This window comes from Capsaspora owczarzaki (genome assembly GCF_000151315.2).
Source record: "Capsaspora owczarzaki ATCC 30864 unplaced genomic scaffold supercont2.17, whole genome shotgun sequence".
Classification (NCBI taxonomy): Eukaryota; class Filasterea; order Ministeriida; family Capsasporidae; genus Capsaspora; species Capsaspora owczarzaki.
Window position 1 is genome coordinate 137726 of NW_011887308.1, and position 14626 is coordinate 152351.

At 54.1% G+C, this 14626-nt stretch overlaps 4 protein-coding genes across 4 annotated transcripts; 3 read left to right on the forward strand and 1 right to left on the reverse strand.

The window, feature by feature from the left end:
* Nucleotides 1-1745: 1745 nt before the first annotated feature.
* On the forward strand, nucleotides 1746-4390 carry CAOG_08007 (hypothetical protein; the record flags this gene model as incomplete). Its single annotated transcript, XM_004342559.2, has 3 exons — nucleotides 1746-2766; nucleotides 2823-3967; nucleotides 4080-4390. Exons 1-3 carry the CDS (start codon nucleotides 2627-2629, stop codon nucleotides 4388-4390), a joined length of 1596 nt encoding a protein of 531 aa, XP_004342608.2. The 5' UTR covers nucleotides 1746-2626.
* A 518-nt stretch (nucleotides 4391-4908) lies between these two features.
* On the forward strand, nucleotides 4909-6983 carry CAOG_08008 (hypothetical protein). Its single transcript, XM_004342560.2, has 7 exons — nucleotides 4909-5471; nucleotides 5650-5936; nucleotides 6037-6062; nucleotides 6137-6318; nucleotides 6434-6536; nucleotides 6610-6695; nucleotides 6769-6983. Exons 1-7 carry the CDS (start codon nucleotides 4945-4947, stop codon nucleotides 6866-6868), a joined length of 1311 nt encoding a protein of 436 aa, XP_004342609.1. The 5' UTR covers nucleotides 4909-4944; the 3' UTR covers nucleotides 6869-6983.
* CAOG_08009 (hypothetical protein) lies at nucleotides 6889-8449 on the reverse strand. The gene is made up of 3 exons (XM_004342561.2): nucleotides 7363-8449; nucleotides 7093-7223; nucleotides 6889-7005 (listed from the first exon to the last, which is right to left on the reverse strand). Exons 1-3 carry the CDS (start codon nucleotides 8434-8436, stop codon nucleotides 6942-6944), a joined length of 1269 nt encoding a protein of 422 aa, XP_004342610.2. The 5' UTR covers nucleotides 8437-8449; the 3' UTR covers nucleotides 6889-6941.
* Nucleotides 8450-8967: 518 nt separating this feature from the next.
* On the forward strand, nucleotides 8968-14041 carry CAOG_08010 (E3 ubiquitin-protein ligase pub1). The gene is made up of 8 exons (XM_004342562.2): nucleotides 8968-9204; nucleotides 10171-10689; nucleotides 10862-11810; nucleotides 11995-12517; nucleotides 12647-12844; nucleotides 12959-13330; nucleotides 13434-13509; nucleotides 13663-14041. Exons 1-8 carry the CDS (start codon nucleotides 9140-9142, stop codon nucleotides 13760-13762), a joined length of 2802 nt encoding a protein of 933 aa, XP_004342611.2. The 5' UTR covers nucleotides 8968-9139; the 3' UTR covers nucleotides 13763-14041.
* Nucleotides 14042-14626: the final 585 nt, after the last annotated feature.

Here is a 14626-nt window from a genome sequence, read left to right on the forward strand (position 1 = left end):
GACGCCATGGCGGCGGGCGCAAGCTTGCCTTTGCCGTACTTTGCTGGCGTGACTGAGAGTATTACAGCAGCCCTGTCAGCTGCAGCAGTCGACACGTCAGCTGCCAATCCATTCGCAGACCAGTACTACAATTCTGGCATGACGACGCACTCGGCTGCTGCTGCGGCCGATTCGGTTGCATCCTTCAATCCGTTCGGCATTGCGACCGACTCGCCTTTCGCCGAGTTTCATAACACGCAGACCAGCCAACACCACGCCTCACAAGCGCACCTCCATCACTTGCAGCAACAGCATCAACAGCAACAACAGCAACAACAACATCAGCAGCAGCAGCAGCAACAGCATCAGCAAATGACGCATGGAGCACCTCGACACCATGCTGGATCTGATTGGATGGTGACACCCGATGAAGCCGCGGGCTACCGACCATTGTTTGACGGGCTTGGACCCGACAATGGCGCCGTGAATGGCGCTCAGATTAAGGAATTTTTCGACCGGTCATCGCTCCAACCGCATGACCTCTCTCATATTTGGCGATTGGCTGATTGCACTCACGACGGCTTCTTGACCTTTGACGAATTTTGCGTTGCCATGCACTTGATTCACGCCCGGCTTCGCGGCGAGGAGCTTCCAGATTCGTTGCCGAGCCAGCTGATTCCTCCATCGATGCGAAATCTTTTTGCCTTTCCGTTCGCTGCTGGTGGCTCTCACGACAACAGTGCTCAAGTTCACCAATACCAGGCAGCAGCAGCAGCAGCAGCAGCACACACGCCTCAAAAGCACCAACCGTACGTTGCGCAATCCCAGCCTTCACCAGCAGCTGCGCGAGCAAGCCTCGAGCACCTAGCTCATGCTGGCAGTGAGGCTGTTCTCGGCTCTGTAAGTGTCGGTTTTTTTTTGCCACTTTGTTGTCGTTAAAGTGGGTGGGTTTTTTTTTTTTGTTTTTGGCTTCATCCTTGTTGACCGCCATCTCTTGCTCCTCCTTGCCAGACACCACCAACCTGGGAGAACTTTGTCAGTGAACGCGCGACCATCCAGCGCTCCTTGTCAATGGACGACCGATTGTCCGGGTCTCCCCCGCACTCGCCGAGGGATGAATCGCCAATCAGCGAATCTCCGCACGGCCAGCTTTCGCCCCAGCATTCGCTCCAAGAGCTTGATCGGAAGGCGATGGTAGCCGCTGCCCTTGCAAACATGAAAGAAGACAAATTGCACGCGGCGACCGCAACGCCCGTCAAGGACTCGTCGTTCCGGGATGGCAATTCTCATCTCCACCCAGCTGCCGCCTTGCCATTGCCGGCGGCTATCGCGTCGCCATCTCATCGCACCTCTACACCGAAAGCCGGCACTCCCAAGAAGGTCGAGCAGGGCAAACCCGCACCGCTCTCTCGCGGTAAATCGCTTCGAGACAAATTCTTTGGCAAACGCAACACTTCGGAAGACCGTCACCACAAACTCGCAGACGATGACGCCAACGAGAACGAGGAGAATGGCGAAGGAGAGCGGAGCGATGACTCGGTCATCGCGCATGATCGAGACGCAGACAGTGACGACAACCTTTCTGGCGATCACCACCCCTCGATGGCCGTGAGCCACGCATCGGGTCATGTGGCTACTGCAGCCATCCCTGCAGCCTCGCAGCATCACCCGTATTCCCAGCATCAGCAGATGCCACAGCAGCACCCTCCACATCATCACGCCAGCTCCTTGCCACCTCCGCAACTGCAACCGCCGCACGCGCAGCAGCAGCAGCAGCAGCAACAACAGCAGCAACAGCAACCAGAAAAGGCACCGAGTGCCATTCCACCGTTCCTGCAACAGCACAACCGCCAATCGTCGTTGGGTGTGCTGAATCTGACTTCGGCGCTCAAGGCACCCTCCCCACCGACGAATATTGCTCACCCAGAACAATCCCATCATCCTGTGCAACTCCCATCGGCTGCCGCTGTTTCCCATGGGCTCAGCGCTGTGGAGCCTGTCACAGCTGCGCATGCTGCTGCCACTGCTGCCACTTCTGCTACGGCCGCTGCTGTGCCACCAGCAACAACCGCCCCGGTTGACTCGACACCCCATGTTCGGTTCGATCCCTCCATTCCTGTAACTCCTGCGGCGCCTCCGGTGCTGGAATCTCCATTCACATCAACCTCGACACCCTCAAGCGGTCATGTCAACATTGTGATTGGTCCTGCAGCAGGCGGCGCGGCGGCCGCAGACGTCTCCAGTTTCCGTCTGCCGCCTCCGCCGACAGAACGACTGGCCCTTCCGGCGTCCACGGATCGGCGCCAGCGCACGGGCCATGCTCGGTCGACTTCACTGGATACAGCATCCGCGATTGCGATTGTAGAACCGACCGCTGCACCCAGCGCTAGCGCAGCAGCTGGCACGCCCTCACGACTGCCACCACCAGTGGTTCCTCCCAGGACCAACCGCGCATCTCGGGGCTCCTACTCCGGCGAGATGGACTTGTCCCTTGTGCTGGCCGCAGGCGCCTCGCCTGCGCTGACCTTGACTGCGCCCGGCTCACCCCGCGTCGTTCGGCCTCCTGCTGCCAACTTGCCATCTGTTGTTGGATCCAACCGCAACAGTAAGTCTTCTGACATTTCCGACCACTCTGCCACGAGTGAGAATGAAGATGCTGCCGCTGCTCCCGCGCCTGCTCCAGCTCCAGCTCCAGCTCCAGCTCCAGCTCCAGCTCCAGCTCCAGCTCCAGCTTTGGACGCCGCTCTCTCCGTCCCAAAACCAGGCGGACGCAAACCACCGCCCCCGGTGCCAAACCGTCCGGGCAGCCAGGCGCCCTCCTTCCGTGGTGCGCTTTCCTCCAGCTCGAGCGAGCACGATGAAACCGCGCCCGTCTCAGGGCCTGGAAGCATGGATGTTCGGACGCGAAGGCGCAATTCTATTGGCAGCAACGTGACGGACCGGGATGCCGACTTGGACGACGTCGAGCGTGCGGAGGGTGGGCGTGTTCTTAGCGCCGATCACAGTCGCGACGCTTCGGACGACGACGACGACGACGACGACGACGACGACAAGGCTGGCGAGCCCAACAGCGGGCAGGCAACTGCCGGCCAGCTTCGCAAGCAAGCCATACTTTCCTCTGCCGCTCGCTCGCCTGCTGGTGGCACTTTCAACTCTCGCCCGATGAAGCCGGCGAATGACGATGAAGACGATGTCAGCCTGGACGAAAGTCTTCCGCCGCAGCCTCCGCCACGACAGGGAAGCGACATTCGCGGTGCCGCCGAGGACCCCATCGCTCGCTTTGATTCGGTCTCTAGTCTGTCTAGCAGTGTTGTTGATGACGCGCCACCGCAGCCACCACCTCGCTCGCGCTCTGTCGGCGATGCTGCAGCGGGTGCTCCCCAACTTTCGCGGCTTCGCTTAACGACCGAAGTCCTGAAAGACTTTGGGCCCCAGTCACCCAAGCTGGACCATCCCAACAAGACGCGCCCGCGCAGGCCGTCGGCCAAGCTCCCGCGTCGCGTTTCGTGGACAAACTTCCAGATGAGCGGTCCTGCACGTGACGTGGACGGAGATACGCTCAGCATGAGCGACTTTGATGATGACGTGCAAGGTGATGGAGAAGATGACGGCGATGGCGATGATGCCGGTGCCGAGGATGCCGCCCCAGCCAACAACCGCCGGTTGAAGGCAGCGATGACGTTTGCCGAGACGGCAGCTGCCAACACACCGGCAGCAGCAGCACTGCTCGTGTCGCCGGCGGGTCAGGGGCATGCGTCCGCAGCGCATCCGTCCGGTGCTCGGCCAAAGGCCTTCCCGGCCGTCACATCGCGCCCCGTTCAGCCCGAGCGTACTGTGCGCGTGCTTTGGGAAGACGAGACGTTCAAAACGTTTGATATTTCACCCGAGGCCACTGCTGGCGAGCTCGTTCGCGCCGCTCTTGGGCGCAATCGACGTGAAGCGAGTCGCTGGACCGACTACAAGTTGGTTCTGAAGCTCAAAGATGGAGGTAGGCAGAGTGTGTACACCCATCGATGTTCGTTTGGGCTTCTTCATGTGCCCGTTCTAACTTTCACTCCTTGTTACAAACACAATCTTGTTCTTCTTGTCTTTGTTTTCAGGTCGAAAGCCGTTGAAGAATCATGACGTGGCCATTCCGACAGACATTGCTTCGTTTGAGGTGCCAGACTTTTTGTGCAAGCGCGTCACAAAGGCCGAAGATGATAAGATTTCAGACCGCGAAAAGCAAAAGCAAATGAAGGAAGTGCGGGTTGCCATCAAAAAGCTCAAGCTCCGAAACGACGCCATCACCAAGCTCAATTTGGAGCTCCAAACGGAACTCAAGAAGGAGAAGGAGGTCCGTCTCTTGCTCGAGCAAGAGCTCTCCAAGTACAAGTCAACTGGTGCGACCGTTTCCAGCTCTCGATTGTGATGAACGAGTTGTGTTTATGAGAAGCATTGCGGTTTTTTTTTTCGACCTCGTTTTGTGCACAATTTGTGTCTTTGGTTGTTGTTGCTTGCTGGTACAAGTCAGAACTCTTTTTAGCATTGTTACCAAAAGCAAAAATCCAAGTCCAAGAAGAATTCCAAGAAAAAGCAAATGGAGCAGGCAGCCACAGCAATGCAGCTTGATGTCTCCGAGATCGTGAAAACGGGTGGCTGGGCAGCCAAAAGCAGCCAGCTCGCAGCAAGCGCACGAAGGTTTCCTCTGAATTTTCTCCCCGCCGTTTTTTTAGGATGCAAGTTCGTAGATGAGAAGAAACGAGAAAGTGGTGCATGTGGTTGAGATACCATCTGTTGGGACGTTGTGTTTCTCGTTGGTCGTTTGGGGTTTCCTCTGAGATCCTGAAACCTCAAACCTTTGTCTGTCTCTATCAGCCAAAAAAAAAAAAAAAAAAAAAAAAAAGCTCATCAGTCAGTGACATGATGACTCAGTCTTTCTTAGTTGTTCCTGTTTTTGGGTGTTGCTGAATTCTTGTTCTCAGAATGTCTCGCGGCGTGTACAAACCGCTCGCTCAGGTCGATGTGGACAACTTGGATGAGGAAGCGGCTCTGTTCATGCAGGCAGCGCCATCTCGGTCACTCGACCACACTACTACTACTACTACTCCTACCACGACTACTTCTCCTCGTGACGACGACTCCACGGCTCGACTGGCATCAGGCAGCGCGGAAAGCACCAGTCAAGCACCCGTCGGGGCTGGGGTTGTGGCTGCTGCATCGCCCTCGCTGGCCGTCGCATCGGCCGAGCCTCCGAAACCAACAGAGGTCAATGTGCCATTCTATCGCCCGAGGCTGCAGAAAGGGTCGCCGCTCGACGTGGCGGCCGCGCGAATCGGTTCGCTCGAGTCTGAGCAGCGAAGACATCCAGGGTCGATTCGCCGCTTTCGACTCTTCCTGGGGAACAATCGCATCCTGTGCAATGGCAAGCTCATCACTGGGCCAGAGCTGAACGCCAACGTCGTTGCGGTATTCGTGATTGTCCTGACCACGGTGCTTTTTGTCGCATTTGAGTAAGGGTTTTGGGCGTTTTTTGGAACTCTGAGCTTTGGTGCTCAGAATTTTCGTGTTTTGGCACAAAAACTGGGCGAGAGCTCGTTGTACTGGAATGAAATGATGGTTGATCGTCATTGGTCATGCTTGAGCAAACAGGAAGAAGGCTAACTGAATGCCATTCCTCTTTGTCGACAGAGCGCCGTACTTGATGGAGCACGTTTCACCCGCCGTCCTGCCTGGTGCATTGTATCTGTGCTTCATGACAAGTATGAGCATGGCATTGACAGCATTTACCGATCCTGGCATCTTGCCGCGAAACTTGGATCTCGAGGGCTCGGCCGCCACCAACCCCCTGCCTCGCGCTATCGCGCCAAAGCCCACCGATTGGTTTGGCGACACAATGCTGCTGAAATGGTGTCCCACATGCAGGATACATCGACCACCTCGCGTGTCGCACTGCTCGACCTGCGACAATTGTGTTGGTCCGTATTCTGTGTGTTACTTTGTGGTGCTGTTCGAAATGGCTGACGTGGAGAGGTCTTTTTGTTGGTTGGTTGCTGTTTTGGCTTTTCTCGGCTCAAGAGCGATTCGATCACCATTGTCCATGGGTAAGTGTGAGCGCAGATTTGGACGGCAGAATTTTCTTCAGTTGCTCAATGAATGATACCTCTGTTCATTTTAGGTCGGGAGCTGCATTGGGCGACGCAACTATCGTTACTTTTACAGCTTTCTGGTCTTTACGTCTCTGAGTACATTGTACTACTTTGGATTCGCCCTGTATCACTTGCTTCTCTTGCAAAACGTCAACAGAGACGCTGGCGAAAAGTCTCCGTTCTTGAAAGCCATGTCGGACAGCCCGTCCAGGTATGTGCCTTGTGCTGTATTTGATTGGGGAGGTGGGTGGGTAGGGGGGGGAGTTTGAGCTATCGTGCTAACCGGCCGTCCACGTTTTTGTTGCCCACGTTTTTGTTGCGCTCAGTCCCTTGTTGATGGGAATTGTCTTCTTCTTTGGCCTGAATGTGATTGGCTTGTCGTGTTACCACACTCATCTGGTATTTTCAGACCAGACGACAAACGAGATGGTACGTATTCGCCGAAACGCGACTGTCAAGTTCGTTGCACGATGGATTGCTCACCGTACCGTCCCTTCCCTAGTTAAAGTCGATGCGGCAACATGACAATTCCGCAAGCGTTCACTGTGCTAATTTTATTCGCGTGCTATGGGGCCCATTACCGCCCAGGTATGCATCTCTCGTGGTGTTTGCCTTCCTTTCTTTGCATGCGTCAAGCTCACAAGTTGGTTCTGCTCGATAGTTTCCTTCAGCTCACCAAGCCCGTTCAATCGAGCGAGATGGAAGAATTCGCTGCTCATGTGCGCGAGCAGCATGCATTGAGAAGCCTTACACCAACATAGCACGGTGGGGGGGGGGAAAGTGGAAAATTCTTATGCTTTATCGTATTCAAAAATCATGTAATATCGAGTCATTTTAACAGAAAGCGAATGAACCAAACGTGCGCTCGGGCGTGTACTGCATGCTCAAGCTTTGGAACCTATTATGCCGCCAAAAGGGTGGAGTCGGTTAGAAACAAGCGAGACGAGAGGTCACGAAAATTAGAATCATTCGTGGATGAGGTTACCATTCCGAGTTTTGGTGGTAGTACAGCCCAGAGATCGTCGAGGTGCTGCGCTGGAAGCAAATGTAGTAAAATCCGGCAAACGACGCGCCGCTCACAGATTTAATCCGGTGATCGGGGACGAGGAATTGCTCCTGCTCGGAACGAGAGAGCAAAGTTAGTTTTGTTTCAAGAACATGAGTCACAGACGGAACACAGCGAAATCTACTGTCGACTGCAGTCTTTGCTGCTTTCTCTGAAACTCTTCATGCGCGACACACAAGCAGCACTCACCTTCCAGCGCATAAAGACAAAGTCCTGGTTTCGGAAATCGTGTACATAGTTCGGATCCGTAATGATGGAACGCTGTAAAAATGCCGCCGATTGCTGTCCAGGCTGCTGCCCTTGTGGCTGCTGTTGCTGCCGCTGCCGCCATGGGTGCTGCTGCACTTGCAGATCGGCATGCTTGGCAGTCCCTCGAGGAACAAGGAAGGGCGGGAACCGCGCCCAATGTTGCAAATCGACCTCTTCAGAGGCTCCCCAACGCCCGCCCGTCATGAATGAATGCTCGGCGCCAATGATTTCAGCCTCAAAGAAGGTGGTGAGGCTTGGCAGTTCTTGCGCGAGATGCTCGATGGTGAGGTAACCGCACAAGCTCGATTTGTCCAGTTGGACGTCCTTCAGCGTGACCGAGACATTGTATCCCGTGGTTCCGCACCGCTGCACTCCAGTAAATCGTGCGCCAGCTCGGAGTCCCGAAGATGCCCAGGCGGCAGCATGTCTGCAGTGCTCCTTCTGCAGCTGGAGCGGCTGAGAGGTGGCAAATTGAGACGCAATCGGTCGCGCGTCCCTTTCCGCGGCGTGTCGGTCGTGATGCTCGTGATGATTTCGATGAGAATAATGCTGATGATGATGGTGGTGGTGGTGGTGGTTGTGGCTGTGACTGTGGTGGTTGGGGCTCGGTTGGTCATCACAGCCACTGTCGGCGTTTGGCCAAGTCGGGACGCGTCCAAGTCCGCCAGCTGCCGTCGCCCCGCTGCCGCCCCCAGCAGGATCTACCAGACCATTGCGAAGGTGATGTTGCAGCTGAGCTGGGTCGGCCTGGATGCCACACCAGTTGTCACCGTTGCTGTTGTTGTTGTTGTTGTTGTTGCGGTTCAGTTCAAACCGCTGATTCGGCGTCTGCCGATCGTGCCGCTGCTGCAGCTGCTGTTCTGACGCTGCTCGGATGCCTGCCTGGCTTGCGAATGTTCCTGACGATGCAATGTCTGCGCTGATAGTGCCCATCGGCAGGGTCGATGGCGAGCCGCCTTCGTCGTCGCTCAGTCGGCCAAATCCGCCTGCGGTCAGTCGAGGAGCGGCGGCCATCTTTCGTTTGTGGATTCAAGACTGGCTGGATCGAGCGAGCAAAGGCATTGAGGCCTGTTTCCGTGTCCGTTCGCAAGTCGATGCACAAATAATCCTGCAGTTTTTGGCTCGAGACGACACTTGCAAGATCCATCCGAGCATCTCAGAAGTAAGGACAACAAGGATTCGGGATTGCTGCTGATCTTTGTTTTCTTTCTTTCCTTCTCTCTTCGTTTTACATGTGGTTGCATGTGGGGTCATTGGGTGTACTGTGCGACTGTGTGCACATGTGTGTCTTTCACACCGCTTGCTTGCTCAGAGCGACCCCCAGATGTCACACTTGTTCAGCCCGCGTGCGCTTCACCTTTTCTTCTTGTTTCTTCATTTCGCGCCAACTTTCTCACTTTCCGCCACTCTTCCAATCTTCCGCTCTATCGCTCTGGACTGGATGTACTAGTACAACTTGCCAACGCGTCTCGATAGATGTGCATGCTGACAATCTGATTCAGTCGGCCTCCCTTCTTTCGCTCTGTCAGTCTCTTTTTTTTTTCTTTCTTTGTTCCTTTTCGCTGCAGTTGCCTTGACTTGTCTCTCCCGACGCTGACCTGCCGAGCAACATCGAGTTCCAGCTCTCTATCGATTGAGATTGATCCAGCGAACCAGAGATCACAGAAACCAGAGTGACAGAGAGAGTGACAGATAGAGAGAGAGAGAGAGAGAGACAATGGCGTCGAGACAAGTGTATTCGCCTGGGCTCAACGGAGCGACGCCTGTCCTGCCGCCTCGCAGGTACCGCCACCAGATCATCCCCCCCCCTTGACTCTTCCCCTTCCTGATAAACCCCCACTGATACCTGCCTGGCACCCCACTGATGCCCAATCCAACATCAGCCAAACGCTGGACTTTTTTTTTTTTCTTTTTTTTTTTTTTTTTTTTATTCAGGTGTTGATCGGCTTTTATTTTTGCTTGGCTGAACGAGAGAGAGAGTCCACAATTGAGCCAAAGCCGGATATCCATCGAGCGAGAGTTGAGAGCTGAGAGCTGAGAGTCGAGTTGATGCGCTTTGGACGAGAGAGCAACAGCAATAGCAGCAAATGAAATGGGCTTCAAAGTGAGAAAGCGAAAAAAAAAAAAAAAAAAAAAAAAAAAAAGTCAATGCAAACACAAAGGAAAAAACAGGTTTTTTATTTTATTATCTTTTCGGATTTGTTGTTGTTTTTATGCTTTTTTTTTTTTTTGTTTGGGTTTTTTAAGTCCCATCGTTTATACTGGCTTGTTCACTGCCATCCTTTGATTCTCTTCACTTCTTCACGCTACTTTTCGTTGAGAGATTCGTTCGTTTTTGTTCGTTTCTCCCCCTCCTTTTTCCCCTCGTTCTCTCGCTCGCTCTCAGCCTAAGAGCTTCTCTATCCCTCTCTATCTCTCTCTTTGTGTCTCTCTCTCTCTCTCTATCGACCCGTTGCACTGCACGGCTTGGTCGTCACTCTCGCCCCTGCACCTCTTCGCCCTCCTCTTCTTCTCCCTTTCCCACCGCCTTCGCCTCCCCTTGCACCGCCCTTCCCTTCATCGCCACACCTTGCCAATCATCGTCAGCATCGATCATCGTTCTCGACTGCTGCTCGGCCACCCTGACCACCAACACGACTCTTTTTTTCAGTCATCATCGCTCTCATCATCATCATCATCATCATCATTCACTGCCATCATCATCATTCCCCTTCTCACAAACTCACTTTCTTGTTCTTCTTCTTGCAGTGGCCTTGCTTCCCCCGGTGTGCACGAGGTCGAAAACCCCACCCCTGCACTCCCGCCGCGCGCGCCTGCAGCCCTGCCACCGCTGGCCGTTGCGCTCAACCAACAGGCACGCAGCCCGGCCGTCACTCCGGTCGTCACTCCGGTCGGATCGCCGTCCGCTGCCGCCCTTGCGTTCCATCCGCGAGCAACCGCCAACTTCCCGGCAAGCGCACGCCCTGCGTCTTTGGGCGCCTCTCCGCTCGGCATGCCAGCACCACAGCTGCCGCCACGCACGAATCTCTCTCGCACAGATTCCATGAACAGTGGCTCCATGTCCCCGAGCGCTGCCAGCCTGGGATCGGTGGGCGGCGAGCGCATCCTTCGCTTTTGCGTCGATTATGCCAACAACCTGAGCAAGCCATCCGTCTTCCGCAATCCTTCGCCGTTTGTGCAAGTCAGCGTCAATGACTCGGAGCAACAATGGCGAACCAAGCGCGTCAAGAAGAGCGCCTCCCCGTCCTGGTACCAAGTTTTCCGCATGTGAGTAGGGTATTTCTTTCTGTGTGGTGGTGTCGTCTTGGTTTTCTTGTTTGCTTCTCTGCAAAATGGTGGTAGTCACACACCATATGCTGATGGGCGGCACGACACTCATCTGTTCTTCTGCTTTATTTTTCTTTCTTTTGTTTGGAATTCGTTTCTTTCTGTACCGCAGCTCCGTGCGCCCTACCTCCGTCGTCACCATGACCGTTTACAACAACCAGCAGTTCAAAAAGAAGGAGGGCTCTGGATTTATGGGCTTTGTCACCATTCCCATCCAAAACATTCCCTCCTTGGACCATGGCAAGCAGTCGCTCAACCTGACCTTGAGAAAGACGGCACAAAACCCCGAGACGGTGACGGGCACGCTTACCGTGACCATTTCGCTGCGCGATGACATTGACGACGACTTTAATGCTGGCTCGGACAACCCGTCGCCCAATTCGTCGTCCAACCATTTGCCCGAGCGCTCGTCGCCCAGCCCCACACCCACCACCCCGTCGTCTGTCGGCCGCCCAGCCATGCCCCTGCCGCCACATGCTTTGGCAGCAGCGGCTCCTAGTAATGCAGTGCCAATCCCTGCTGTGCGCCCGCGAGGTGGCACGACAAGCGGCACGACGGTGAGCACGGGCTCGTTCTCGTCGTCACCCTCGAGTCGGCCAACACCGCAGCCACCAGCGCGATCTGCCATTGCTAGTGCGGCGCTTGCCAACCACCTGGGTCGCATGAACTTTGGAGAGAACAACGCGGCTGGCGCCACTCCCGCGCTCAACCGGCGCCAGATTGCAGACATCAACGCCTCGCTCCCAAGCGGCTGGGAGGCGCGTCTCGCTGGCGGGCGCTTGTATTACTGCAACCATGTGACTCGCAGCACCCAATGGGAGCGTCCAGTCGCTCCCGCTCAGCCCGCCGCTCCTGCCGCCGCGGTCGAGGATCGCGCCCGCAACCAGTATAACGCTCGTGCTAATCTCGTTCCCCAGTCGGGCCCTCTTCCTCCAGGCTGGGAAGCGCGCACCACAGCCAGCGGACAAGTCTACTACTGCGACCACAACACTCGCACAAGCACATGGAACGATCCTCGTATTTCTCGCGATGTCGATCCCCGGGACGCCTCTCTGGGTCCTGTAAGATGCCAGACATGTTGAATTGTGATGAAGTATTGGGGATACGGGGTGGGTGGGGGGTTTGATTTCATCTCACTGCGTTTCATTTTTTTTTTTTTTTTGTTTTGTTTTGTTTTGTTTTGTTTTGTTTTGTTTTGTTTGTTTGTTGGTTTGCTTCCGTTCCATTTTTTTTCAACGTCTGCAGCTCCCAGCTGGCTGGGAAATGCGCTTCACTCCGCAAAACCGCCCGTACTTTGTCAACCACCAAACACGCACGACGCAGTTTGGCGACCCTCGTCTGGCAGTCCCGCCGTCGGCGGAAGAGGAGCTGCCGCAGCATAAGCGCGATCTCAAGAACAAGCTCAGCCACATGCGTTCCATGCTGCGCCAGCACCAAGGCACGTGCGACATTCCGTGCAGGCGCAACAACATTTTCGAGGACTCGTACAATGTCATTCTGCGCATGAAGCCGGAGGACATGAAGAAGCGTCTCAACATCAAGTTTGCCGGCGAGGACGGTCTCGACTATGGCGGTGTCTCTCGCGAGTGGTTTTATCTGCTCTCGCACGAAATGTTGAATCCTTACTACGGCCTCTTCCAGTACACTGGCAACGACATGTACACGCTGCAAATCAATCCCGAGTCTGGTGTCAATCCAGACCATTTGTCCTACTTTCACTTTATTGGCCGTGTCATTGGCTTGGCTCTGTTCCATGGCTACTATATTGGTGAGAGAGTTGCTCTTCGAGATTGTCCTGGGATGAGGGTGCTTGAGCGCTCACTTTTTTTTGTTGTTGTTGTTGTTGTTGTTGCTGTTGTGATGTGTTTTGTTTTTGGCTATTGCTGCTGTCCTGCAGATGGAGGCTTCACCATGCCCTTCTTCAAAATGATGCTGGGAAAGCCGCTGGAGCTGGCGGACGTCGAAAGCGTCGATCCTGAATACCACCGATCGCTCAAATGGACGCTGGACAATGACATTACCGATGTGCTTGATTTGACGTTCGAAGCCGAGTATGATCGCTTTGGTCAGCAAGAAACGCAAGAGCTGAAGCCAGGTAACAGCACTCAACAAGATAAGATGATGGGGAGGGGGTTTGGGTTTTCTGCAGTTGCTGGCCTCTTGCTCAATCAATTCGTGCTGATACATTCCTCCTCCTTGTATCTGCTAGGTGGCAAAAACATCCCTGTGACGGAGGCCAACAAGAAAGAGTACACGGACTTGATTGTGCAGTGGCGATTCTCGCGCGGCATCAAGGAGCAGTTCCGCTGGTTTATGACTGGCATCACGGAATTGGTCCCGCTGACCATGTTGCAAACCTTCGACGAGGCCCAGTTGGAGCTCGTCATTGGTGGCCTTGGCGAGATTGACGTGGAAGACTGGCGCAGACACGCAACCTACAAGAATTGCAACCCGAACGACCCAGTTGTCCTCTGGTTCTGGAAGGCGCTCGAGTCGTTCGACCACGAGAAGCGTGCGCGCGTTCTCCAATTCGTGACTGGCACGTCTCGCGTGCCTGTGAATGGTTTCCGAGATTTGCAAGGTGAGCTGGTTGTTGCAGTGGTGTTTGCCGTGGTTTTGGAGTCGTTGGTGTTCCACCCTCTGACCTCCGATCTCTGATCGTTTCGCTTCTGTTTCGAGCGCAGGAAGCAACGGTCCCAAGCCGTTCATGATTGAACGCGTTCAGCTGTCCGACAAGTCCCTGCCTAAAAGTCACACTTGGTATGCCCTTTGCTTGTTTTTCCATTGGTGCTGAGGAAGTCTCGTCACGGGTTTGGACCGCGAGGCCCATGGGTTTTTTTTTTTTTTTTTTTTTTTTTGGGTCGGGCGTGTGGCAACAGTGTGCTCACTTGACTCTTGCTCGTGTGTGTCCAGCTTCAACCGCATTGATCTTCCCAACTACACTGCGTACCAGCAGCTGCACGACAAGCTGTCTCTTGCCGTTGAAGAGACCATGGGCTTTGGCATCGAGTAGGCGAATCCCAAGAGCGAGCTGGCTTGTTGTTGGCGTGGTTTCGTTTGCATTCCGTTTTTTAAAATTGTTTTTTTTTTTTCATTCTTTCTTGTTCCTGTGCAGCTTCATCTACTCCCCTGCATGTTTTTGTGTTTGTAGTTGTTGTTTTCTCTGCTGCTGTTGTTGTTGATTCTGCCGTCGTCTTCATCGTGGTCGGCGGTATTTCTGTTTGTTTGGATCTCTGTGAGTTGTTTGTTGTTGTTGTTTTGTTTTTCTGTTTAAACACACTTTAACCCCCGCCTTCAATCCAGATTCTTGCTCCTTACAGCGCGTCCACCTCCCTTCTTTCTCATTTGCTTGGATTGCCTGTATTTTTTTTTTTGTAGCGCTCGAACGTTGCAGCAAGACAATGCGCTCCGAAAACAAGGAACGGTTTTTGTGTGGTCGTGCGTGTGGCTGCAAAAAAAAAAAAAAAAAAAAAAAAATCGCGCCACGAGTTCGGATCGAAAAAAGAAGGTCACAAGGGGTGAGTTTTTTGCGAAAAAAAAAACCGTCCATCTTGCTGTCGATTCTCACCATTACGTCATTTTAGTGCAACTGCTACAACGACGAAGAGCGATCGCTTTGTTGGATGTGGAGAAAGCGCGCGAGAGAGGGGGAGGGAAGAAGGGATGCGCAGCGAGTTTGGCGACCCACTCGTCGCGCTCCAGTGCGTTCGTCGCGTTTCGATTTCTCAATCCGATTGGTGTTTTGATTTTTATTGATTTTGTTCGATGCATGTTGCTCATGTTCGCTCACACAACGGGTTTGAATATGATAGCATAACATTGAGTTTTTTTTTTAAAAAAAAAAAAAGAGGGGCAAAAAAAAAACAAGTCGTGTCTT

Coding starts and splice junctions, on each gene's coding strand:
- CAOG_08008 (XM_004342560.2), top strand. CDS start 4,945: ATGTCTCGCGGCGTGTACAAACCGCTCGCTCAGGTCGATGTGGACAAC. Junction 6,063..6,136: donor TCGATCACCATTGTCCATGG/GTAAGTGTGAGC, acceptor TGTTCATTTTAG/GTCGGGAGCTGCATTGGGCG. Junction 6,319..6,433: donor ATGTCGGACAGCCCGTCCAG/GTATGTGCCTTG, acceptor TGTTGCGCTCAG/TCCCTTGTTGATGGGAATTG.
- CAOG_08010 (XM_004342562.2), top strand. CDS start 9,140: ATGGCGTCGAGACAAGTGTATTCGCCTGGGCTCAACGGAGCGACGCCT. Junction 9,205..10,170: donor CCTGTCCTGCCGCCTCGCAG/GTACCGCCACCA, acceptor TTCTTCTTGCAG/TGGCCTTGCTTCCCCCGGTG. Junction 13,510..13,662: donor CTGCCTAAAAGTCACACTTG/GTATGCCCTTTG, acceptor GTGTGTGTCCAG/CTTCAACCGCATTGATCTTC.
- CAOG_08009 (XM_004342561.2), bottom strand. CDS start 8,436: ATGGCCGCCGCTCCTCGACTGACCGCAGGCGGATTTGGCCGACTGAGC. Junction 7,224..7,362: donor TTGTCTTTATGCGCTGGAAG/GTGAGTGCTGCT, acceptor CGTTCCGAGCAG/GAGCAATTCCTCGTCCCCGA. Junction 7,006..7,092: donor TACCACCAAAACTCGGAATG/GTAACCTCATCC, acceptor GCGGCATAATAG/GTTCCAAAGCTTGAGCATGC.